The 21,767-nt window shown below is 37.7% G+C and overlaps 3 protein-coding genes across 8 annotated transcripts; 2 read left to right on the forward strand and 1 right to left on the reverse strand.

Moving 5' to 3' along the window:
- Positions 1-829: 829 nt before the first annotated feature.
- Positions 830-9,166, forward strand: si:cabz01068815.1 (solute carrier family 51 subunit beta). 6 transcript variants are annotated; one of them, XM_053238327.1, is made up of 8 exons: positions 830-989; positions 1,073-1,113; positions 1,460-1,488; positions 1,586-1,677; positions 4,496-4,870; positions 6,138-6,239; positions 7,836-7,926; positions 8,073-9,166. In XM_053238327.1, the coding sequence occupies exons 4-8, from the start codon at positions 1,638-1,640 to the stop codon at positions 8,350-8,352; spliced, it is 888 nt and encodes a 295-aa protein (XP_053094302.1). In that variant the 5' UTR covers positions 830-989; positions 1,073-1,113; positions 1,460-1,488; positions 1,586-1,637; the 3' UTR covers positions 8,353-9,166. The 6 variants fall into 6 exon arrangements, with proteins under 6 accessions (XP_053094302.1, XP_053094301.1, XP_053094303.1 ...); XM_053238326.1 differs by having other exon boundaries at positions 1,605-1,677; XM_053238328.1 differs by lacking the exon at positions 1,073-1,113.
- Positions 9,167-10,222: 1,056 nt separating this feature from the next.
- rasl12 (RAS-like, family 12) lies at positions 10,223-17,043 on the reverse strand. Its single transcript, XM_026930815.3, has 5 exons — positions 16,586-17,043; positions 16,066-16,122; positions 15,520-15,593; positions 15,066-15,256; positions 10,223-12,192 (listed from the first exon to the last, which is right to left on the reverse strand). Exons 1-5 carry the CDS (start codon positions 16,689-16,691, stop codon positions 11,853-11,855), a joined length of 768 nt encoding a protein of 255 aa, XP_026786616.1. The 5' UTR covers positions 16,692-17,043; the 3' UTR covers positions 10,223-11,852.
- Positions 17,044-19,060: 2,017 nt separating this feature from the next.
- On the forward strand, positions 19,061-21,729 carry kbtbd13a (kelch repeat and BTB domain containing 13a). Its single transcript, XM_026930787.3, has one exon. It carries the CDS (start codon positions 19,164-19,166, stop codon positions 20,658-20,660), a length of 1,497 nt encoding a protein of 498 aa, XP_026786588.1. The 5' UTR covers positions 19,061-19,163; the 3' UTR covers positions 20,661-21,729.
- Positions 21,730-21,767: the final 38 nt, after the last annotated feature.

The following is a 21,767-nucleotide window of genomic DNA, read 5'->3' on the forward strand; positions in this document are numbered from 1 at the left end:
TGAGTGACTCAAAGCTCCTGCCATAATAAATAACGCTGAACACCACATGTGGAGGGTTTTTGACCGCTAAGTCAGAAACTATGTGTGCTCACAAGGCAAACCACAAGGCTATCCAAACACCTACACATACCAAACATCCAGCAATGGCCTTGTGGAAAAGAGAAGGTTACAAACTGGAACAAACATATATAACACTATAAATAAGAAGAGCCAGTAGAGTAACTGTTTACACAAGAGAGCAGATTTAATATTTATATTACACATATAATATGAAAATATTTCTACAGTGACATTTATGCAGCATAAAGATAAAAAGTAAAATTTTTGCTGAAATAGAGAATGTACATTTTAAATACTATTATTGTGATTTCTGATATTAATGTGCATTTATTATATTTTTAAAAATGCTACCTTATAGATGTATCTGTAGTGGCAGTTCTGTCCATGTTTTTGAGCATCCTCATACATGTTGAACATCACAGTTTGTCAGCACATGCCTACAACATATATATAGCCATTTGTGTGCCCTGCGATGGGTTGGCACCCCGTCCAGGGTGTCCCCTGCCTTGTGCCCTGAGTTCCCTGGGATAGACGCCAGGATCCCCAAGACCTTGTGTAGGATAAGCGGTATGGAAGATGGATGGATGGATGTATATTGTAATTTGTATGAAAATATGATTACAAATTTGTAGAGTTTTCATTAAAATTCAAGTTCTATAATGGGTCAGGTTTGCATAGCAGTCAGCCACGTCAGCTATTCAACTCAACAAGAAGTCCAAGTTAATATAAAACTCCAAATGAATATAAAAGAACGGAAATCTCATCCTGTCATTAAAGGACACAAACTGCACTGTAAAATGTGAAGAATGAATTGGTTAAATCTCCTCCCATATGATCTTTGGAAGCTGCCTGCCTCGAGTACAGTGCCTTGTGTGTGCAGGTGTATACTCTGTTCCTGTTCGGACTGACGCCTGTGCTGCGTATTCCAGGTGTGTGTGTGATTTCTTCATCCTCTATCATGCTTTTGATAAGCCTGAGGTATCAATTAAGGATTGATTGATTGTATTTTCAGGGCCTGGATTTTTCACAGGAGTCTCCAATCATATCTGTCTGGTGAAGGCTGATAAGACTATAGAATGATATTATGATCTGTGTCATTTTAATTAAAATGCCTGTTCTATGTTGGCTGTCTTTGCTAACCAGTGGTCAGGGATTTTTGTATATCCTTTATCATTTATGAACATATCGATTCGTACTATGCGTATTTGTAACTTATAAAGCTAGCCATGTCAATTTAAACCATGTAACTGTCACTAGTTTAGTAGATATTTTTGGTGCTGCTTCAGCTTCCAGATGAAGAGTAAAGCGAAAAACAGGAGTTAATGATTCAGAAACAGGCATGCTCTGACAAACTGAACATGAACATGCTCAAATCTGCCTTCCTGTCCTCTAATTACAGAGGGATTACAGCAACGACATACACTGTAGGTCTGTTCATTCTGAAGATGATGCATCTTAATAATATAAATTAGTGGGAAAAACAACAGGGCAGATTTACCGCATTGTACATCCTGTATTTTTATAGACTGTGATTTCTCATGCAGTGCTAGCAGACTGCACTGGATCATCTTGCGGAAATGCTGTGGGTGTGGATGACACTGTGCCTCATGTGGCAAGGTAAAGTAAACTATATATCCTATTTAGACAAGCTAATATTGTTTGGCACCTGAATTATTTTGTTGCAGAGCTTACATAGGAGAACTTTTTTGATTTGATTATATGAAAATATGAGATGTGTGTGACTTGGAATATATAGTATACAAACTTGTCTATTATGAATCCATGAAGAGCCACTTTTTCTAAGACTGTATGTATATATCCACTGTAAATTCTGTCTCTGACAGTTCCTCAACCTCAGCTACATCGGACTGTTTCTTTAATCACCCTCACACAGTTATTTTTGGGTGTACTTTTTTTTGCTGACTCTAACATTTTCTAACAAATGTAGCTGGTTGAGTAGTCACATTCATGCTAATGAGCTTTGGCTTTGTTTGTTTGCGAAAGCGTCACTTTTTTTGTTGCGTCCTACGCGATCCGACTGCCAATGCACACCACTAATCTCAACTAGATGCCCTGAACCTTTCTTTGCAAGCCTTACTAAAAAATGAAAAAGAAATGAATACTTTTCAGCACTGTGGAAATGTCTTATGCACTATTTCTTTATATGAATTTTGTCTTAGATGTTTTTTTATGTCTTCTGCATTGCTATGAGGACAAAAAGACCAAATTTTAGATTTCCAAATGTTCCAAATGTTTATATTCCAACAAATTTACTGTTACAGGAAAACATTATTTAAAAACAACAGATAGACTATAACAGAGGCTGTCTAGAATTACCTGCTGAAATGGAAGTACACTATATTACCAAAAGTATTCGGTCACCTGCCTTGATTCACATATGAACTTAAGTGCCATCCCATTCCTAACCCATAGGGTTCAATATGATGTCGGTCCACCTTTTGCAGCTATTACAGCTTCAACTCTTCTGGGAAGGCTGTCCACAAGGTTGAGGAGTGTGTTTATAGGAATTTTTGACCATTCTTCCAAAAGCGCATTGGTGAGGTCACACACTGATGTTGGTCAGAAGGCCTGGCTCTCAGTCTCCGCTCTAATTCATCCCAAAGGTGTTCTATCGGGTTCAGGTCAGGACTCTGTGCAGGCCAGTCAAGTTCATCCACACCAGACTCTGTCATCCATGTCTTTATGGACCTTGCTTTGTGCACTGGTGCACAGTCATGTTGGAAGAGGAAGTGGCCCGCTCCAAACTGTTCCCACAAGGTTGGGAGCATGGAATTGTCCAAAATGTTTTGGTATCCTGAAGCATTCAAAGTTCCTTTCACTGGAACTAAGGGGCCAAGCCCAACTCCTGAAAAACAACCCCACACCATAATTCCTCCTCCACCAAATTTCACACTCGGCACAATGCAGTCCGAAATGTACCGTTCTCCTGGCAACCTCCAAACCCAGACTCGTCCATCAGATTGCCAGATGGAAAAGCGTGATTCATCACTCCAGAGAACGCGTCTCCACTGCTCTAGAGTCCAGTGGCGGTGTGCTTTACACCACTGCATCCGACGCTTTGCATTGCACTTGGTGATGTGTGGCTTGGATGCAGCTGCTCGGCCATGGAAACCCATTCCATGAAGCTCTCTGCGTACTGTACTTGGGCTAATCTGAAGGTCACATGAAGTTTGGAGCTCTGTAGCAATTGACTGTGAAGAAAGTCGATGACCTCTTTGCACTATGCGCTTCAGCATCCGCTGACCCCTCTCCGTCAGTTTACGTGGCCTACCACTTCGTGGCTGAGTTGCTGTTGTTCCCAAACTCTTCCATTTTGTTATGATAAAGCTGACAGTTGACTGTGGAATATTTAGGAGCGAGGAAATTTCACGACTGGATTTGTTGCACAGGTGGCATCCTATGACAGTTCCACGCTGGAATTCACTGAGCTCCTGAGAGCGGCCCATTCTTTCACAAATGTTTGTAAAAACAGTCTGCATGCCTAAGTGCTTGATTTTATACACCTGTGGCCAGGCCAAGTGATTAGGACACCTGATTCTGATCATTTGGATGGGTGACCGAATACTTTTGGTAATATAGTGTATGTGTAAAAGACAAAGTCTACAGAAGGATTTTAACAGATTTTTCAAGATGCATGGAAAAACCTCCCAGACAATTTTCTAAACTATACAACACGGTAGCTAGGAGAACTGATGTGCCAGCATTCAGTTGTGGACACAACTGCAGGTGCTCAATGGTTTTATTTAAATGTAGCCAACAAAACAGAAACATAATCCAAAGGCAGAGTAAGATTCAGGCAAGGGCCAGGCAATGAGCAATCACTGTGAGACAAGAGCAAAATGAACAATCACAAGTCTAGGCAAGAGCAAAATGAGGACACTGGAATGACAGCAGAACCAGAAAGACAATAACCAATCAACAGCTTGGCATAGACTGGTATTAAATGAACCCGAGTGTATACTTTGTGACGAACAAAGAACCGTGAGAGTTATAAATACACAAACTAATTAAGGGGGAAACTCAAAACAGGTGACAGTAATCAAAACACATTAGGGAGACAACCAAGGACAAGACATGGGTGGAAACAAGACTTGAACCAAAACAAAACACATGTGACAACATAAACAAACACTGGAACGGCATGCAGCGCTAGGTGCGAGGGGGGGAATAGGAGACATGATGCAGTTTTAAAGGCAAAAGTTGGCCATGACAAATATGGATTTGGTTTAGTTTTTCATTGTTTACTACTCTTTATATTAAAATCTTTAACATGTGTTTTATATGTGTATAGGGGTTTTTTACAAAAAATATTACCTCAATTACTGCTGTATCAACCTAGAAAATGGCATAAAATATTTTTTCCTCATCTAAAATGTTAACAGATTCATATTTATCATATACCTGTCTCATGCAGGAACAAGCAGCTTCATGATCCACAACAAAGTGGAAAGCCTGTGCCTTGAGGACTCCTTCGGAGATGCTGGAGTTCAGTTAAAGAGATGCAGTGTGGACTCGGAGCTCCAGCAATGGATCTGGATAGAGCAGACGTTCCTCATGAATGTACACACACAACGGTGCCTGTCTGCCTTCCACAGTGACCCAGTCCAGACTCTCGACTGTGATGGTGAAGATGAACTGCAGTGGCAGTGTATGAACAACAGGCTCATCAGCATGAGTAACAACCTGGAGCTAGGTGTGCACAGGGGAAGCCTGGCTCTGACCACCACGGGGAAAAGCACCAGGTGGAGGTCTCTAGATCAAGGAGACATCTGTCAGGAGGAGAAGCTGAGTGAGTCCCAGATATGAAACTGTGACATATTGGTAGGCCAATGTGACGAGATAATATTTTGTGTAAATATAGTAATCATGCACTGTTAATAAGGGACTCAATGAAATCAAAATTAGTATATCAATATAAGAAATATCAATACAAGAAATATCAAATATCACCCAACAACAATTTGCCAACAATAACAATTATTTTATTAATGTGGTGCATCTACCACACAAGTTCGTACAACACCATACAATAACATATTAGAACAAGTGCATTCATGTAAACATTGCAGCTGGCACTGCAGCAGCTGGCCATGCGGTTATATAAATAAATAATCAACACTTTCTGACCAATAGTAGTATACGTAATACAGTATGAATATATAATATTCTCATGTTCAATATAAAGTAATGAGAAATTATAGTTAAGTGAATGCACGGAGATAATGTGTCAAAATCTTACTCAGTTAAAAGTGGAAGTATCCAGCCAACAATGTACACAAGTGAAAATGAAAAAAAAAATTGCTTGTCTTGAGTACTGTTTAATGTACTCAGATATCACAAAATAAAAAGTATATTTTTAACTGATGAAATTAAGCTAATGTCATGTTTTCATTTGAATAGTAACCCTTATTAATACTGATAGAAGATGATTAAACAACTATGCCATTTTGCCTGAAAACTTCATTCAATCTCTGTAAGTTTGCTGGTGAAGACTGCAAGACTAACGCTACATACAGTAGTTTGCTAATGAATTAATAAGAAGTAAAATATCATGTGAATAAACAATATTTACCATTAGCTAGAATCTGACTTTTATATTAGTTTATGGAATCGATGCTAGTCTAAACTGTCATTAGCAAAGAAAACAGGCTAACGTTGATAAATATAGTCAGGTAACACCTCAACATGCTTTTTCAAATGAGATGGAGTTCATGTCTTCTAGGGAGGCAAAGGAGAAACCTCATTTCATACAAGTCTTTGCATATTTTAGCATATTCATATATTTTATTGAAGTAAGGCCAGGGGTACTCATCCTCAAGTTCAACACTGTTAACACTGTTAACCCAGTGTTAACTACAACATTAACTACATTGTGTTGCATGAGAAGGTCACCACAGATGACAAATTGGCATGGTTTTGATATTTATTTTATTAACATGATTGGATGCTTTAAAATGAAATGATTGGACGCTAACCTGAACCTATTATATTGATATATAGCATACAGTCATTTGATGGATGAGAGAAGAAGAGACCTTTGTGATTTGTCCAAACAGGATCCAGAAGACAGAGTGAAACAGATGAGTTTCCAGCCACTGAGAACATCATGACAGAGGAACAGAGAGAGTATCTCAGGTGGTACTACCGCACTGAAGATGGTGAGTATGCATCTGCTACTTCTATCATTTCTTATGAAAGATATAACTGGTCACATACATATACATGTACATAAATAAGCATGATTTAGAAAAGGTGCAGCTGCAGCACTACACAGCTGAGCGATTTTGCTCATTTAAAATAACTGATTCACATTGTACTAATTAGCAAGCCCTTGAGAGGCCAATGAGGATGTGGTAAAGCATTAAAATACTAAACCGTGCAGAGTCATTGCCCTCCAGGACCTGGGATTGACACTGCTGAGTTACTGTATAAAAGGCATTCCATAGACATAGTCACCAGACATGATCGCCTTGCTTGTTTACTGTCATGACACTCATTACAGCTTGACCTTGGGACTGCCACTTTTGTCCTTTGGACATGGTAAAATATTTTTTAAAATAAAGTCAAAAGTACTGTTTAATCCTAAGAACACACAGACTTAGAAAATACTTATGCAGTATCTGGTAAAAGCTAAACAGAATTTTATCACTGATATATTAAAGGTATATGATTAAACAGTCGTATCAGGCTGAGTTCTGACCTGTAACCCAAAGATAAAGATCATGAAATACCATTCATTAAAATAAAACTGGCATCATAAAGCAGTTATAAATTGTGGCATCTGAACTTTTGTCTCTCGGTTCACCCTGCTCATAAAACTTCACCACCTATAACCTATAAAATACTTTTACACATACTTGAGCAGTGAAAAAAATGACCCAATATTCCTCTTACCTCAAATCTAATTGAAAAGCCAAAAGTCTGAAATTTACTTTTTTATTGTTACACTGGACCTATGAGGCTAATGCTGACAGGAAAGGGAAGTTTACCTCACCCAAAATCTTTTCTGTAATTCCACAGCCAAATTTTCATGTTTTCAATTTCATTTCATTTTCATTTCAATTTTTTTTTTTGAATTACATCATTAAGCTAAGTAAGCTCAGTAAAAGAATTAAAAATTGCAGGGAACATCCGTATTTCCAAACGTAAGTTTAAAGCAAAGTGGAGCTAAATTATCCATTACCATACTTCCAGTTTTCTGTCGCATTTTCAACTCTGATTGGTACGGCTTGGAGAGCGTGTTATGAAACCTCTTTGCCTATGATGTGTCTCTGTTGCAAATTTAAGTAGCTTTTCTTTTTATTGTCTAGCACTGGAATAAGAAAAAAATTGCATTTTGGGTTGTCCAAATTGGTGTCCCCAGTACCCTTACAATGTCCTTACATTTTTTTAGATGATTCAATCAGTCCTAAATGCCAAATCTTTTGAAATGGATGCAGTGTGAGGCAGATATCTACATATTCTGTAGTCACATTTTCATTACTTATTAGTTATATCCAGTGTATAAAAAGCAAACATCTGTCTGTCGTCATGTTGCTCAACTGCATCTGGAGTAAGTGGAGAACTGTGTAAGGCTTCTTTGCCTTATATATTACTTAAATACTGCTGACATGGCTAGTAATGAATGAAACCTAATGACCATAAGTTACTAGTAGGGATGACCATAAGTTATTAGCTTTCATCCAGCAGTATTTAATTAGCTTTAGGATGGTAGTTAATGTTTAGTACACTAACAAGTTGTTTTCTTTATACAGCGACGCCCTGGAAATTTGCCATGTTGGGCTTGTCTCTTGTGGCTCTGCTTTTGGGGTGTGTTTTCTGCGTCATTGGACTGATGGGTAACAAGTCAGTATTAACACACATGAAAGCACAATGAATTTACTGCATTGAGAATTGAATGCCTTGATTACATGCTAAAGGTTAGCAGGTTAAGTGAAAAAGAATCTATTGTATGTCTGCACAGAATGGGTAAATAATAGGATTTTTTGCAGACATCGGCGAGAAATAGCCAAGTACAAGGCCACCACTGCTGCATCTCCTGCCACAGTGAAAGTGGAAATGGAGGAGCTTCAAGTCATCACTGAGGTCAAGGGGGACAAAGACTACTACACTGGCCAAACACAAGATGGACAACTAGAGAGCAAAGAACCACTGGAGGGAGCTAGTGAGACCGAGGCGCTGAAGCCTGGTGACATTATGGTCATTTGGAAGGACGGAAATGTCTCCAAACTCTACTCTGATTCTCAAGAGGGGGGCGAGGAGGATATTTGATGTGGAACTGAGAGACAAAGCAAATCTCAAAACAAATTCCCATTTTTTTACCTTGAATTGTTAGAAAAATTAAAACGTAAAAGTTTAAAAGGCTGGTTAAGAGAACTGCACAGTTTAGGACTTTCTCTGCTCTAACATAATAAACCAATCCCAAACCCCCAATTGCATTTGGTTAATGTTGCTTTGTAGATTAAGCCTTTAAAAACATGGATGGAGTTGTTGAGTTAAGCCAAAGACAGACAATGAGACCAAGACAGAGAGTCCCTATTGTTCTCTACTCAAATCTGATTGGGCAGAAGGTGTTGTTTAATTTTTTATAAAAGCAGTTTTCTTAGGTTCGTATTAATGCACTCATTTTAATACGTTATCGTTTCTATAGTTTTCCAGCTTATTCACAGGAACTTGTATGGTGGACGCTTCACACAATCTAAGACTAATAATAAACAGATTAAAATGCATTTTCTTATTTAACAAAGAAAAAAACATACAATAGTTCTCTCAAACCTCTCTATAACGAGACATTCATGGAAGGAGTCTCCAGTGTCAGCACTTTGAAGCAGTCATTAATTTTTCCACCATGGCAAAGTCTTTTTTTTTTTTTTGGATTTTTTTTCCATCTACCTTGTTAACATGACAAGCTGTGTTTGTTGTTTGTTTGCTTGTTTTTTTTACTTGTGTCATGGAGTTCACCTCAGTGTTCACCAGTTACTTGTGTCATGGACATTATACATCACTATAAATGGATAAAAAGTATGTGTTGTTCATTTATAAATTAAAAATTGTAATAATTGGCAAATTTCTGTGGTATAAGAGGCAATTTGTCATGTGCTGTTAGAACAGACATATGTTAGGTGTCTTTAATTATAGTGTCTGTGTCCAGTTGATCTACATATAGACATATCTCCAAAGGTCATTTTTTTAAAACTTGGTTTTGAGAATGTGGGATTATGCTGAAGATATTTAGGGTTGTTTTTTTACAAGTCCCCTGATCCACCATTTGACCAGCTCCAAATTCAAAATATGTAAAGGCAAAATGCTGACATGGCTGCTAAAGTGCTAAAAGGCTGATTAAGATAATGGTGGATAAAGACAAAGAACAGGGCTTGGGATGAGTCGGTTAAACAAGTTAAATCTGGTGAAATGCACCAGGGAAAGCACTGAACTATGCTGTGCAGGAATATTCCAGCACTGAGACTGACATTAACAATAACGTAATGCAAATATGTCCAAAAATTATACTAACCATTAATGATAGATAGTGTGAATTATTTGTTATGATGTGAAAAAACAGATGAAATTAGATTTAATTTTGGGATACATCTTCCTGCCATCTTGTAAATACATGTGAGTACCAAAATACCAACATTAAAAATGTTGCTTATCTATAAATCATTTTTAATTACTGGAACTCACAGTGACTGAAAAATTAACTGATGTTTTATATTACTGCACAGATCTGGCTATATATTTAAATTTATCCTGTTTTTGCCTTCAAGTGTATTTACACAATATGCTCTGGAATATTTATTTTGATGGCTTTTTTAATGACATATTTCATTGCTCTATACTCTAGGTATGATTTATGATAGAGTGGTGACAGAACCAATAGCCAGTATTACACTGAATATAATACATAATGAATATTATAATGAATTGTTATATCTGACTGATGTCTAAATCATCAAAACCATTTAGATACAAGATAAGACAAGTGGCTTTTGAGGTCATGGTGGCATTATGATCTGTGACATGTGGGAACAAACTCAAAAATAAAATATGCCATATCCTGACCTTCTATAATATAAATTTAGACAGTGCAATGTCGCTTTTCAATGTACAGAATAAGAAAAGTTCAGAAAAAGCAATAAAAACAAGTTTGAGTCATATTTAATTAACTCACATATACAGAGGTGTTCTTGCATCTGATCCATCTGCCATAAGGGGATTGTTGATCTTCAGGTTGTAATGAGGAAAATATGTTTATACACCTTGTGTGCAAATAAAATGCAGCTTCTCTAGGCATTAGATGGTTACCAAAAGTTACATTAAAAACTTGATGTAGGCGATCATCCAAGATCTGTTCAGAGTGTTTTTTTTTTTTTTTAAATTTGGGGCATTCAGAGCTAAATGTAATTATTTTCCATAAATATATACTCACACATTGGGAATACCTATCTTAACACACATCCAGTTCTTCAATAATGTCTTACAACAATCTACATAAATGAAGAAAATTACACCATATGCCTTAACACTGTAATATTATGCAACAGCCAACTTTTCATTCATTTATTCATACTTTCATTCATTTATTCATCTTCAGTAACTGTCAGGTCAGGTCATGGTCGTGGTGGATCTAGAGTCTGTGCTGGGAACCCTGGGCGTGAGGCGTGAATACACCCTGGATGGGACACCGGTCCACCATAGGGCACCATGCACACACAGACTCACACTTAGAGGCAATTTAGAGTCACCACTTCACCTACTGCCTCATATCAGAGGAAACCCACACAGACATGGGGAGGACATATGAAACTCCACACAGAGAGGAACCCAAGCTCAGGATTGAACTGGGATCAGTCCTTCTCAGTTTTACTTAGCTAACACACTGGCAGCTTGGTTGTCTTGTCTCACAGCATACTTCTTTGATTCCTTTTAAACTGAGAAGTCAAAATTATACTGGAAAGCTGGACATTATGCTGATGATAATATAGTTCCACTCTGAACACAGAAAAGTGTAAATATAGATTATCCCTGCTATTTTACAAAAAAAAAAAAAAGAAATCTGTGTGTGTGTGTGTTTGTGTGCGTGTGTGTGTGTGTGTGTGTGTGTGTTTGGGCGGGGGGAGGGGGGTATCTGTAGCTTAACAATGTAATTTAAAAGTAAGTACAAGAGCATTTGGGTATGTATTATGGAAAACATTTCGGGGGAGATAGACTATCATTACTTGCTAGGTACATGACCCTTGCAAGTCCAGTGTAAACTAAAGAAGCAAACATTACACACCAAACATGTCTTAGGTAATTGACTATATTTGGGGTAAGTGGAACATAACGATCTAATTATTAAATCTGACCTGATGCATACAATATCCTGCTTTTGGATTTTATTATTTCAGGCACATGGATTTTATCATTGGTTATATCTGTGATATAAAATATTGCATTTAACATAGGTAATTTCTTCCTCAGTCCAAAGTACTAACAGTGATTTAACATTAATTATCCCTAATGTGCTGAATAACGCACTTTTACTAAGCTAATGCAATCAAACTACTTTGCATATACAGGAAACAGCTAAACAAACCAGTCGTGAACATTTTTTTTAGAAGTGACACTAATGTAGTTTGAGTGAGAGTTTTCATAGTCTCACTCCACACGTGACCAAAAAGTTATGCGCTCCCAAGTTTTCCTCATGGCCCGTCATCAGCAGGCCAATGTCTAACAAGCATCCTTGAGTCTGACTGTATCTTCCAGCACCATAAGGGGGCAGTGTTGAGTCAAAAGATCTTGAAGCCTTTGAGGAGGGTGAGTGTGGGTGCTCTGCGCTTGCTCTGGGCCCTCGAGGACTTCACAGTCACTAGCTTGGCTGTGGCCGGAGTGGGCAGCTCCTTATAGCAGGGTGACAGAAGCGAGGCAGAGGAGAGGCTGATTGGTGCTTTGTCTTCACTGATGTAAAGAGGCCGAAGCGAAAGACTCCTCTCTGCCTCACGTCTAACCTCCCGGACTGCTTCATAGAAGACGTTTTGCACAGACACAAAGTCCAGGCAAGCAGACACCTCAAAAAACAGGCAGCCGAAACGAGCAGCCAGGGCTGCACCATCCGCCTTGTTCACTTGTCTGAGATACAGAGAGAGGCAGAGCCCAAAATCAGTTCCACAGCTAATGAGAGTAAATCATTAAAAATATCATTTATCCAAAAATCTCTAATGCCAGGACAAAGAACTTATAATAATGAGGACCTCATTTACATCACAATCTGTTCCCGCATACTTTCATAAACCATTCCTTTACAGTACAGGCTCCCAGCCCTGGTCCTGGAGTACCCCCTGTCCTGCACATTTAATGAGCTCCCTGCTCTAACACAACCACTTCAACTCAAGAGGGGCTGGTAATTAGCTGAGTAATTGGATCACATGTGTTGGGAGCAAGGAAATAGTAATGGGGTACTCCAGGACCAGGGCTGTGAACCTGTGATTTACAGGATCCATTTAGCAGAATTTGAAATTTACCAAATTTTCCACAAATGTGGTCAACCCAATCCAAGATATGTTTGGTGTCCAACATTTTTTTTAGATCTGCACTTAAGCTGTTAGGTTAGCTAACAAATAATGGAAATCTATCTCACCCAAAATCTTTTCCTTAATTACATACCCAGATTTTCATCTATTTACTGCAATTGACAGGATAGTAGGTATCAACAAATTTAAATTCTTTAAATAACTTTACAATTCTGCTTCAAACTCTGAGAGACCGGGCCAAGGGGGTGGAATAATACCAGACTGCACTGCAGAAAATAGTGATTCCAGCTTCCAAGATCTTTTTTTTAATACAGTGTTCTTATGAATGCCCTGAACCACAAGCTGTAAAAAGAAAAAAAAAAAAGGCCTCTGTTGTTGTTTCATTGTTTCGGCTTCATGCTATCATGATTTAAGTCTTGAAATAAGGAGCTATTATATTGAAATGCTGAGATATTAACTACTCAAAATTACAACATTTTATACAACAACAGTTGAAATAAAACATTACTCAGAAATAATGAGATATTACATTGAAATAATGATGTAATATCGTGAGACAATGAGTTATTAAGTCGAAATAATGAGATGCGATTCAGGGGTTCTGCAGTGTCCACGTTGGCACGTTGCAACTTAGGATCTGGAAGTGTTTTGATTCAAGTGTGTGGTCTGGTATCTATGGGAACTATTTGAGGTGAAACAGATTTCCATTACTTTTCACTACCATCTCTTTAATCGTGTAGTTCCAGTGTAAGACTAAAGAAGCACACGACAGATCAAACATGTCTACATTTGTTAAAAGGGGAACATTGCGTGAATCTGATTTTTGCCAAACTATTCTTTTAAGATTAATTGATTCTTCAACTCACATATGAACACACACACACACACTCACACACACACAGATATATCTCTAACCTTGGCGTCTATAGAAAGCCCTTGATGGAATATCAACCACACACAAATTGAAAAATTAAACATTTGCTTTCACACTACGCTCCATAAAATGAAGCTTTCCTTAAAAGTCTTGCACAAATGACCGCTTATCTTCTTGTATAAATAATTAGCGGTGCACATTTACTGTAATAAACCCCAGCTGTCAGATGCCCATTTTGATTTGAATACCACACAGGCCATTTGCTTTTGAGGAAAGAAAGCAAAGACTGCCAATAAGTTTTTTTCATTTGGCAGACACTTTTATCCAATCCAGCTTTCTGACAGTCACGTGTACAAAACTTAAAAACACTCAGCTACCACTGACTGTTTCCTAATTGGTCAAATCCATTTCTAAATATTGTTTCCTCATGCTATATTGTTTTTTAAAAAGTATATATATGTCTTATTGCTCCTTTGCAGCCCAAAAAACTTTAAACAATTTTCCCTTACCCCAAATGTAGTTTGGTTCTTTGGGTGCTTTGAGGCTAATATGGTTAACAACTAATGGAAACTTATAGCTATCAGCTTAGCATCACATAAACTTTATGTCTAAGTCATCACACACTTGCCTTACAACTAGTCAAGTTGTTCACTATCAAGAGAGAGAACATTGTTAAATTTGTTAAAGTAATTGCACCTATTTTTTAAGTAGCTTTGCTTTTTTTCTTTTACTTAGTTTGGGGAAAAAAAGTTTTTCTTTCATCTAATACTTGTTATTTATTCTAATACTTATGCTTATTACATTTCAAAAGAGAAATCTCTACTTCCTACATTTTCAAACACCACATCACCTGTACACATCACTTTATATATTTGTAATGTCATAAGGAGACATTTTAAAATCAGACAGCGACAATGAGTTGATCCATGGTTAGATTTCCTAACAAAGCTAAACGTTAACAGATGAGACCTAAGACATATCACAGTAATCCATCTGTTACTACATACACTTTACATTTATTAAGGCAGGTTGTACTGTGACAGTTAGCTATTAGCATTAGCAGCTATTTGAGAGATCAGGAATAAAGCTGTTGTTAGTTAGCCTCATTTTTCCACTGTTCCTTGCTAAAACAGGCATTAATTTACCATCAGTAACTAAAAGCAGTGAGTGATTTGAGCGAGATGTCTTTTTCTTTTGTGAATCTTTCTTGTACTTTTACTTTCATACTTAATGCATAATTTTATTCTATTTTCATACTCTCATACTAGTTCATTTAAGAATTTTAAGCTATACTTCAGCTTTTACCAGAATATTCATTTAGACAATTTATTTAGATTATTTAGAATTTAAATTTTATGGTAGAAGTGATTCAAGTGTTTTGTCTAAACTTAAGCTTCAACCTTTTAATGACAAACATGCAAACAGAAGGTTTTAAGCTTCTTGAATATTTTTCATGCTGTCTACAGAAAGCAAGGCAAATATAAAGCAGGCGTGACCATTTTTTAACTACTGTTAAACTGACTCTTTTAGCATGTAAAAAAAAACAAGACAAAAAAAAACTGCAGCTTAGAGATTTTGAACAGTGAGTTGAGATAAACCTGTATCTCTCCATGTCCACTTTGTTGCCCACTAAAATGATGGGAGCCTCAGGCTGCAGGCCTTTAGTGTACAGTGTCACAGCCTCCACATACTGTTGACACACTTCGAAACTGAGTCTGTTATCAATGCTGTAGACGATGAGAAATGCACTGGCCCAGGCCAAGTAGCGATCACAGTTCACCGGTCCATCCTGGGAAAAAAAAAGGAAACCAAATAGGAGGCTACAGATCAGGTCGTTTGGAGCTTCTGTTATACTACAAACATGAAGTACAAAAAAATTATCATAATGATTATATTGGAAGTCTAAAAACCTGTATTATGCATAATTTTTAATCAGTATCAAACTTATTAGATCTAAAACTCACTCTGATCCCTCTCGTTCTAAGAATATATGTGTATCCTTAAGCAACAATTTTAATAAACTTGAATAAATAACATGCTGTAAATCATTACCTGGTCTGCCGTGTCCATTACTTTGACCAGAACAGGTTGCTGGTCCACTATTTCCTCTGATGAATAAGTGTCCTCTAAAAACATAATGTAAAAAGTTTTTTTTCAGCCAAGACATTTCTACAAGACATCTCTCATTATACTTATTAAACCATGTGCACTTGCTTTATGTGGCATTTTCCCTACATAAGTTATATAATGGCTCAGAGATTTCCTTTCAGAATCAAAGAGAGGATTTAGTCTCAGCTGTCCATCTGGTTACCATATGACTGACGATTTAACAGGCTGTGGTTTAGGCAAGATGACAGAATGATATATTGGAACTTGGGTTTATTACCTCGTTTTGAAAGGTTTACATATGAGCTTTGAAGTATTGGATATTTTTCTTCATCCCAAATTCTCTGCATTACACTGCACCAATTGTTCTCGATTCAAAAGCCTGATTAATCTCTGGACTTGAAGTCATAAATGATCAAAGAACAAAAAGAGAAAAGTCTGGAGATGTTTAGTCTACTTTAGGGGTTTAAGGTAAAAGTAAAACCAGCTCACCGAGGTTTGGGTCGTATTCACTAATAAAACGCTTCGTGAGGAACTTCACCGTGAGAGCTGCAAAGAGGAAGAACACAAACATCCTGTAACTACAAGTAGTAAATTGCTACCGCTTATATAAAGTTCCTCTAGGGCCATGGGAAAGCCAGTGTCCCAGAAAACATACTCATGTGATATAAAATATAAAGTGGGAGTTCTGATAGTTCCACTTTTGCCTATTTTAGGAAAAGATTTTAATTTCTCATTACTCTATCACAACCATGACTCATCTTTGTAATAGCCTATTTGCTGGACTCAATAAGTTTATAAAATGAAGAGTAAAAATGTAAAAGATTCATGAATCTGCCACTGCATTTACATTATGATAATAAAACTCATAAAATAAAATAGTCATACTCATACTCATAGCTATATAAAAAAAATTTATATATCAGAAAAGTAAACTTATTTTCCTAAAAGCTTATATTACTACATATACGGTTTCAGAAATAAATTCAGACTATAGTCATGAATGTCGTACCTGATTTGCCTGAGCCTATTGCTCCCAGAACTACTATACTGCACTCTGCAGGTTCGTGTTCAGGAACAATGTTGCACGTCCTTGCTTTCCCAAACATGATAGACATCCCGAGCAGGACAGCAATAATGCATTGGAAAAAGTCTTGATTCTTTCTAAAAATGATAGCCTACATGCTCTCTCAGCTCCGTGACAGCTTCTCCTGGATGATCTCCTTAGGATCTTCTGATACACTTCTCTGGAAAAACAGCTGCATCCTCTTATGCTTTTCCAGTGGGTGACATTTCTTAATAACAAGCAAATCCAACACTCAGCGTTCCTTCGAGGTGTGTAGATTTAGTTGGAAAAGACTTGTTGTTGAAATGAATCATATTTGGCAAGGCTGAGAGCTGGAGAGTCTGAGAACGACAGCACTTAAAAGTTCAGCTGCACTGGTGTGTGTAGGCTGGAGTCTGCGTGCTCTTGACCATCTGGAAACCACACCTCCAAAAGGAAGAAAGCAATCTGGGGTCACTGGTTGCCTTACCCAAAATAATCATGTGAAAGTTTTGTTCCTTGGGAAAAACCTGAATGTTTATACCCTGTTGGAGCGGGGGAAACAAGGCAAGAGTCTTTATATGGTACCAGTATGACTCAGTGAGAAATTACGGAAAAATTATAATAATCATAATCATAATCATCATAATATCCTTAAAACAAATAACTATTAGAAGTTTATGTTCATTTCCACTGAGTTTTAATGGTTTAAACTCCTTTTCATTTTTCCTATGTGCTTGTGTTTGATGCTTTCTACTGGGAATCTACAAGAGTCTGGTAATATTTAATGGTAACCTAATCAGTAATTTATTGCAAGTAGATTAAATGCTAATGATCTGTAATTGTAGAATGAATGGACTCAACTCATTAAAACCATTATACCATTGATGGAAAAATGTTTAATGGAGGCCATGAGACCAATTTACATTTTATCTGTAAACCTGCACATCCATTCAATTATCCAATTATGTGGCAGTGGCGTAATGCACATAATCTTGCAGATGCAGGTCAAGAGCTTCAGTTTATGTTCATATCAAAACATCAGAATTTGAAAAAAAAAAAAAAAACGTGATCTCAGTGACTTTATCTGTGGCCTGGTTATTGGTGCCAGATGGGTTAGTCTGAGTATTTCACAAACTGTATGTATATGTATATATAACTGTACATATATATATACACACACACAGTACTGTGCAAAAGTCTTAGGCACATGCAAAGAAATGCTGTAGAGCAAAGATGCCTTGAAAAATAATGAAATTAAATATTTCTACATTAAAAAATACTATAAAGAGCAGTAAACAGTAATAAATGAAACAAAGTCAATATTTGGTGTGACGATCCTTCGCTTTTAAAAAAAAAAAGTCGTCTCAGGTACAGTGTGTGCAGTTTTATAAGTAAATGAGCTGTAAGTGTTACTGAGCATCTTGCAGAATCAGCCACAGTTCTTCTAGAGACTTTGACTGTCGCACTTGCTTCTTATTTTTGCAGCAAAACTCAGCAGCCTTCATTATGATTTTTTGTCCCAAAAAAGTGGTCTCTTATGTAATATGCTGCTTTCTTTACTGACATACAAACATTTTTCTGTAACATTTAATTTTGTGCTGGAAAACTAATGTTAGGAATTCTAAAATGTTTTTGTACTGAATCAATAATGTAGTAGTCATAAAATAAAAATCTATAACAAAGTTTGTACTAAAAAAATAGGATGCCTAAGACTTTTGCACAGTACTATATATATAATTATATATATAATTATATATATAAAAAACCCATCCAGAGAGTGAAAGTTCTGTGGCTGGAAACACCTCGTTTATGAGAGGAGGATAGGAGGAGAATGGCCAGACTTGTTTGAACTGCTACAGTACTGTAAGTCAAATACAGAATCTATACAATCGCCTTGAGCAGAAAATTATCTCAGAATGCACATCGAAACTTAAGGCAGATGGGATCCTGTCAGCCCAGAACAGGAACCTGAGGCTCCAGTGGGCACAGGATCATCAAAATTGAACAGTTAAAGATGGAAAAAGACCAGGTGAGATATTTGAAACGTGTGTTATTGGAGGTCAATCACTGAACTAAAATTTAGTTCAGGTTTTATTTTGAGTGAATACTAGTGCGAGAGTTGGTATGTCCGAAATGTAACAAATTTAACCTTGGCTATTGTGCTTTTATTGTAGCCCCAAGTAATGCACCTGTGAGTATCAGATTTACATTCTTTGCATTGCTGTGAAGAACAAAAGGGGATTAATCATGAGTAAAATAGCTGCCTTCTGCAGTCTCGATAATCTGTCTCTGCTTTCTGTACAGCTGACTCTGTTACCGATGATGTATGATGTATGAAACTCATGCAATGAATTTTGCTTCTATGTATAGCCAATTCTATTCTTGTAACTGTTAAGGGAAACACAAACAGTGTTTACTCAGTCAAGTAGATTTGTCTTTTTCCGGCTGTGGAGCAAGCTAGATAGTTCTTTCACTGCAGTGAAGTACGATATGATATGCGTCTCATTGCCATCAGAAGTCTAAATGAAAATCACTGGTTGTGATGATGGAGCCTAGCAGCTGTGCTGGCTCAGAGCTAGGACTTGCTAAGATGGTTTGTCGAGCTCAAGTCTCTGAAAACACAGCCATGAGAGTGAGGCTAGCTGGCAATGTTTTCACAGTGGACAAAACCCTCCTGGAAGACAACTGCGAATACTTCCGGGCACTTTTCCAATCAGGAATGAAGGAATGCCAGCAAGAGGAAATTTGCCTTCAAGTAGTGAACGCTCGTGGCTTTCTTGTGGCACTTCAGGTGATTCACGGTGAGAGACCTATCCTTGATAGTGATGAAATTGTAGAAGCTGTAGAGTGTGCCGCCTTCCTTCAGGTGAAGCTTCTTGTTAAACATCTTGTAAACATTGTTAATTCTGATAACTGCCTCCTCATTTATCACTCAGCTGCCACTTATGGCTTATGGGAGCTGTTCAAAAGTGCAGCTTTGTTCATTTGTGATATGTACCAAGACCTCAAGGAGGATATACAGTGCTTGCCAAAGGAACTTATTGATTACATTGAATCTCTTATTCCTAGTAAATATGTTACCATTGGGACCCACTCACCCACCATTAAGCTGCTTCAGGACTTTATGAGGACAGTATGTTACCTTGATGAGGATGAGAACGACTGGAAAGTTCTCACTCACCTACCACTTAACACTAGCACCACCATGGCTGGGGTTACAGTCCTTGATAACAAGATCTTCATTGTTGGAGGTGTGTATGACATTAGCAATAAAGTTGTAGACTCTGGCTTCTGCTATGATGTGACCTCAGATACCTGGACTACATTTTCAAGCCCACAACAGCTCCGGTATAACTGTACCCTGGTGGGGCATGAAGGCTCTCTTTATGCACTTGGTGGAGAGTTTGAAAGATCCACCATGTCATCTGTAGAAAAATATAACGTGGCCACAGACACATGGAGCTTTGCTGCTCATCTTCCAAGACCTGCTACTGCTGTAGCTTGCACCAAGACCATGGGTAGGATATTCATATGTCTGTGGAAACCAAAAGATGCCACCGAGATCTACGAGTACCTAGTAGACAGGGATGAGTGGAGTCTAGTGACCACAATGATAAGACATCAAAGTTATGGGCATTGTATGGTGGCACACAGGGACAATTTGTATGTGATGAGGAACGGGCCATGCGATGACTTCTTGAGATGCATGATGGACTGTTATAACCTGACCTCAGGTCAGTGGACAGCCATGCAGGGACAGTATGAGAACAGCAAAGGAGCTTTATTCACAGCAGTGGTGAGAGGTGATTCTGTTTTTACGGTGAACCGCAGAGCGACAGTGGAGTATGCCATTGAGGACAACAAGTGGAGGACGAAAAAAGAGATGACAGGATTTCCAAGAATTGGCTCCATGTGGACTTTTCTCCTGAGACTACCAAAGAAAACCAAAGGGCCTCTGGGAAAGGAGAATTTGACAAATGGCCAAGTTTTTACTGCGTCCTCTCACGTCCTTTCAAGCTCTTCTGAGTGCTATTATTGACTACACTATAACCATTTCAGCCTATAGAGAAGTAATCTATTTATTCAAATAATAGTCTTTCTGCCTTTTCATATTCCCTGGTTTAGCCAAGGCATAGTGCATGGTGCTTCTACAATATTGACTAAAATGAATTTAGCTATGTCTCTATGTACTTGATATTTTTGTTACTGTCTGTGTGGAGTTTTGCATGTTCTCCCCATGTGCTCATGGTTTTCCTCTGGGTTCTCTGGTTCCCTCCCACCTCCCAAAACATGCTGGTATGTGGTTTGGCTACACTAAATAGCCCCTGGATGGGAATGAGTGTGTGAATGTGTATGCATTGTGCCCTGTGATGAACTGGCACCCCATCCAGGATGTATGTCCGCCTGCCACCTGGTGTTCCCAGGATAGGCTCCAAATCCAGCATAAAGTGGTTACTGAAGATGAAATAATGATAATGAATGAATAAAGCATTTACAGATCTAAATGGACAAATGACTGTATGACTGAAACTAAATGGAGACTACTTGGATTTGACTACGAAAAATCAAGTGGTTTACATAATGCTGTTCTCCATTGCAAGTTTTGTTTCTAGGGCTACAAATGAGCAGCAACAAAACATCATTAACCCAAAAATAATTCTGTAAGACTCTGGTCACTAGTTTGTCTGTGCCAGAGGAATAGTGAGATGAAAAGAGTGATAGGATAGTTGAAGAAATATCAACAAAATTATCTCAACACTCTACTCCCCCACGTGAAAGGTCTTTTTGACTTCTGCTCAAATTATGCAGTCCTCAAAAAAACACTTCTTTTTAAATTGTGCTACAGACAATTTAGTCAAGTATGGCTAGAGTCATGTAGGCATTAGTTAATACATTTCATTGATGATTAGTCCATCAACAGAGCAAACATCTCTAACATTCCTGGAGACTGTTATGAATCTAAACAGTTCATAAGAACAGAACTTTCTTTCTTTCCTTCTTTCTTTGAAGAAATAATGTTAATATCCCAACAACTTGACAAATGAGGGAGACAGTTACACTTGCTGAAAGCTCATATTTTCTTCAAGACTCCTTTGGAGGCAGGGAATTAGAAGCAGAAACAGTGTTCATTGTTTCATTTTCTTTA

This window comes from Pangasianodon hypophthalmus, chromosome 11 (genome assembly GCF_027358585.1).
Source record: "Pangasianodon hypophthalmus isolate fPanHyp1 chromosome 11, fPanHyp1.pri, whole genome shotgun sequence".
NCBI classification, from domain to species: Eukaryota; Metazoa; Chordata; class Actinopteri; order Siluriformes; family Pangasiidae; genus Pangasianodon; species Pangasianodon hypophthalmus.

What these genes read in the sequence shown, in the direction of transcription:
- si:cabz01068815.1 (XM_053238327.1), top strand. Translation starts at nt 1,638, where the DNA reads ATGCTGTGGGTGTGGATGACACTGTGCCTCATGTGGCAAG. An exon ending in ACTGTGCCTCATGTGGCAAG is followed by an intron (nt 1,678 to 4,495) that starts GTAAAGTAAACT and finishes TGTCTCATGCAG; the next exon opens with GAACAAGCAGCTTCATGATC. An exon ending in ATTGGACTGATGGGTAACAA is followed by an intron (nt 7,927 to 8,072) that starts GTCAGTATTAAC and finishes GATTTTTTGCAG; the next exon opens with ACATCGGCGAGAAATAGCCA.
- rasl12 (XM_026930815.3), bottom strand. Translation starts at nt 16,691, where the DNA reads ATGTCTATCATGTTTGGGAAAGCAAGGACGTGCAACATTGTTCCTGAA. An exon ending in AATAGGCTCAGGCAAATCAG is followed by an intron (nt 16,123 to 16,585) that starts GTACGACATTCA and finishes TCCTCTTTGCAG; the next exon opens with CTCTCACGGTGAAGTTCCTC. An exon ending in TGAATACGACCCAAACCTCG is followed by an intron (nt 15,594 to 16,065) that starts GTGAGCTGGTTT and finishes TTATGTTTTTAG; the next exon opens with AGGACACTTATTCATCAGAG.
- kbtbd13a (XM_026930787.3), top strand. Translation starts at nt 19,164, where the DNA reads ATGATGGAGCCTAGCAGCTGTGCTGGCTCAGAGCTAGGACTTGCTAAG.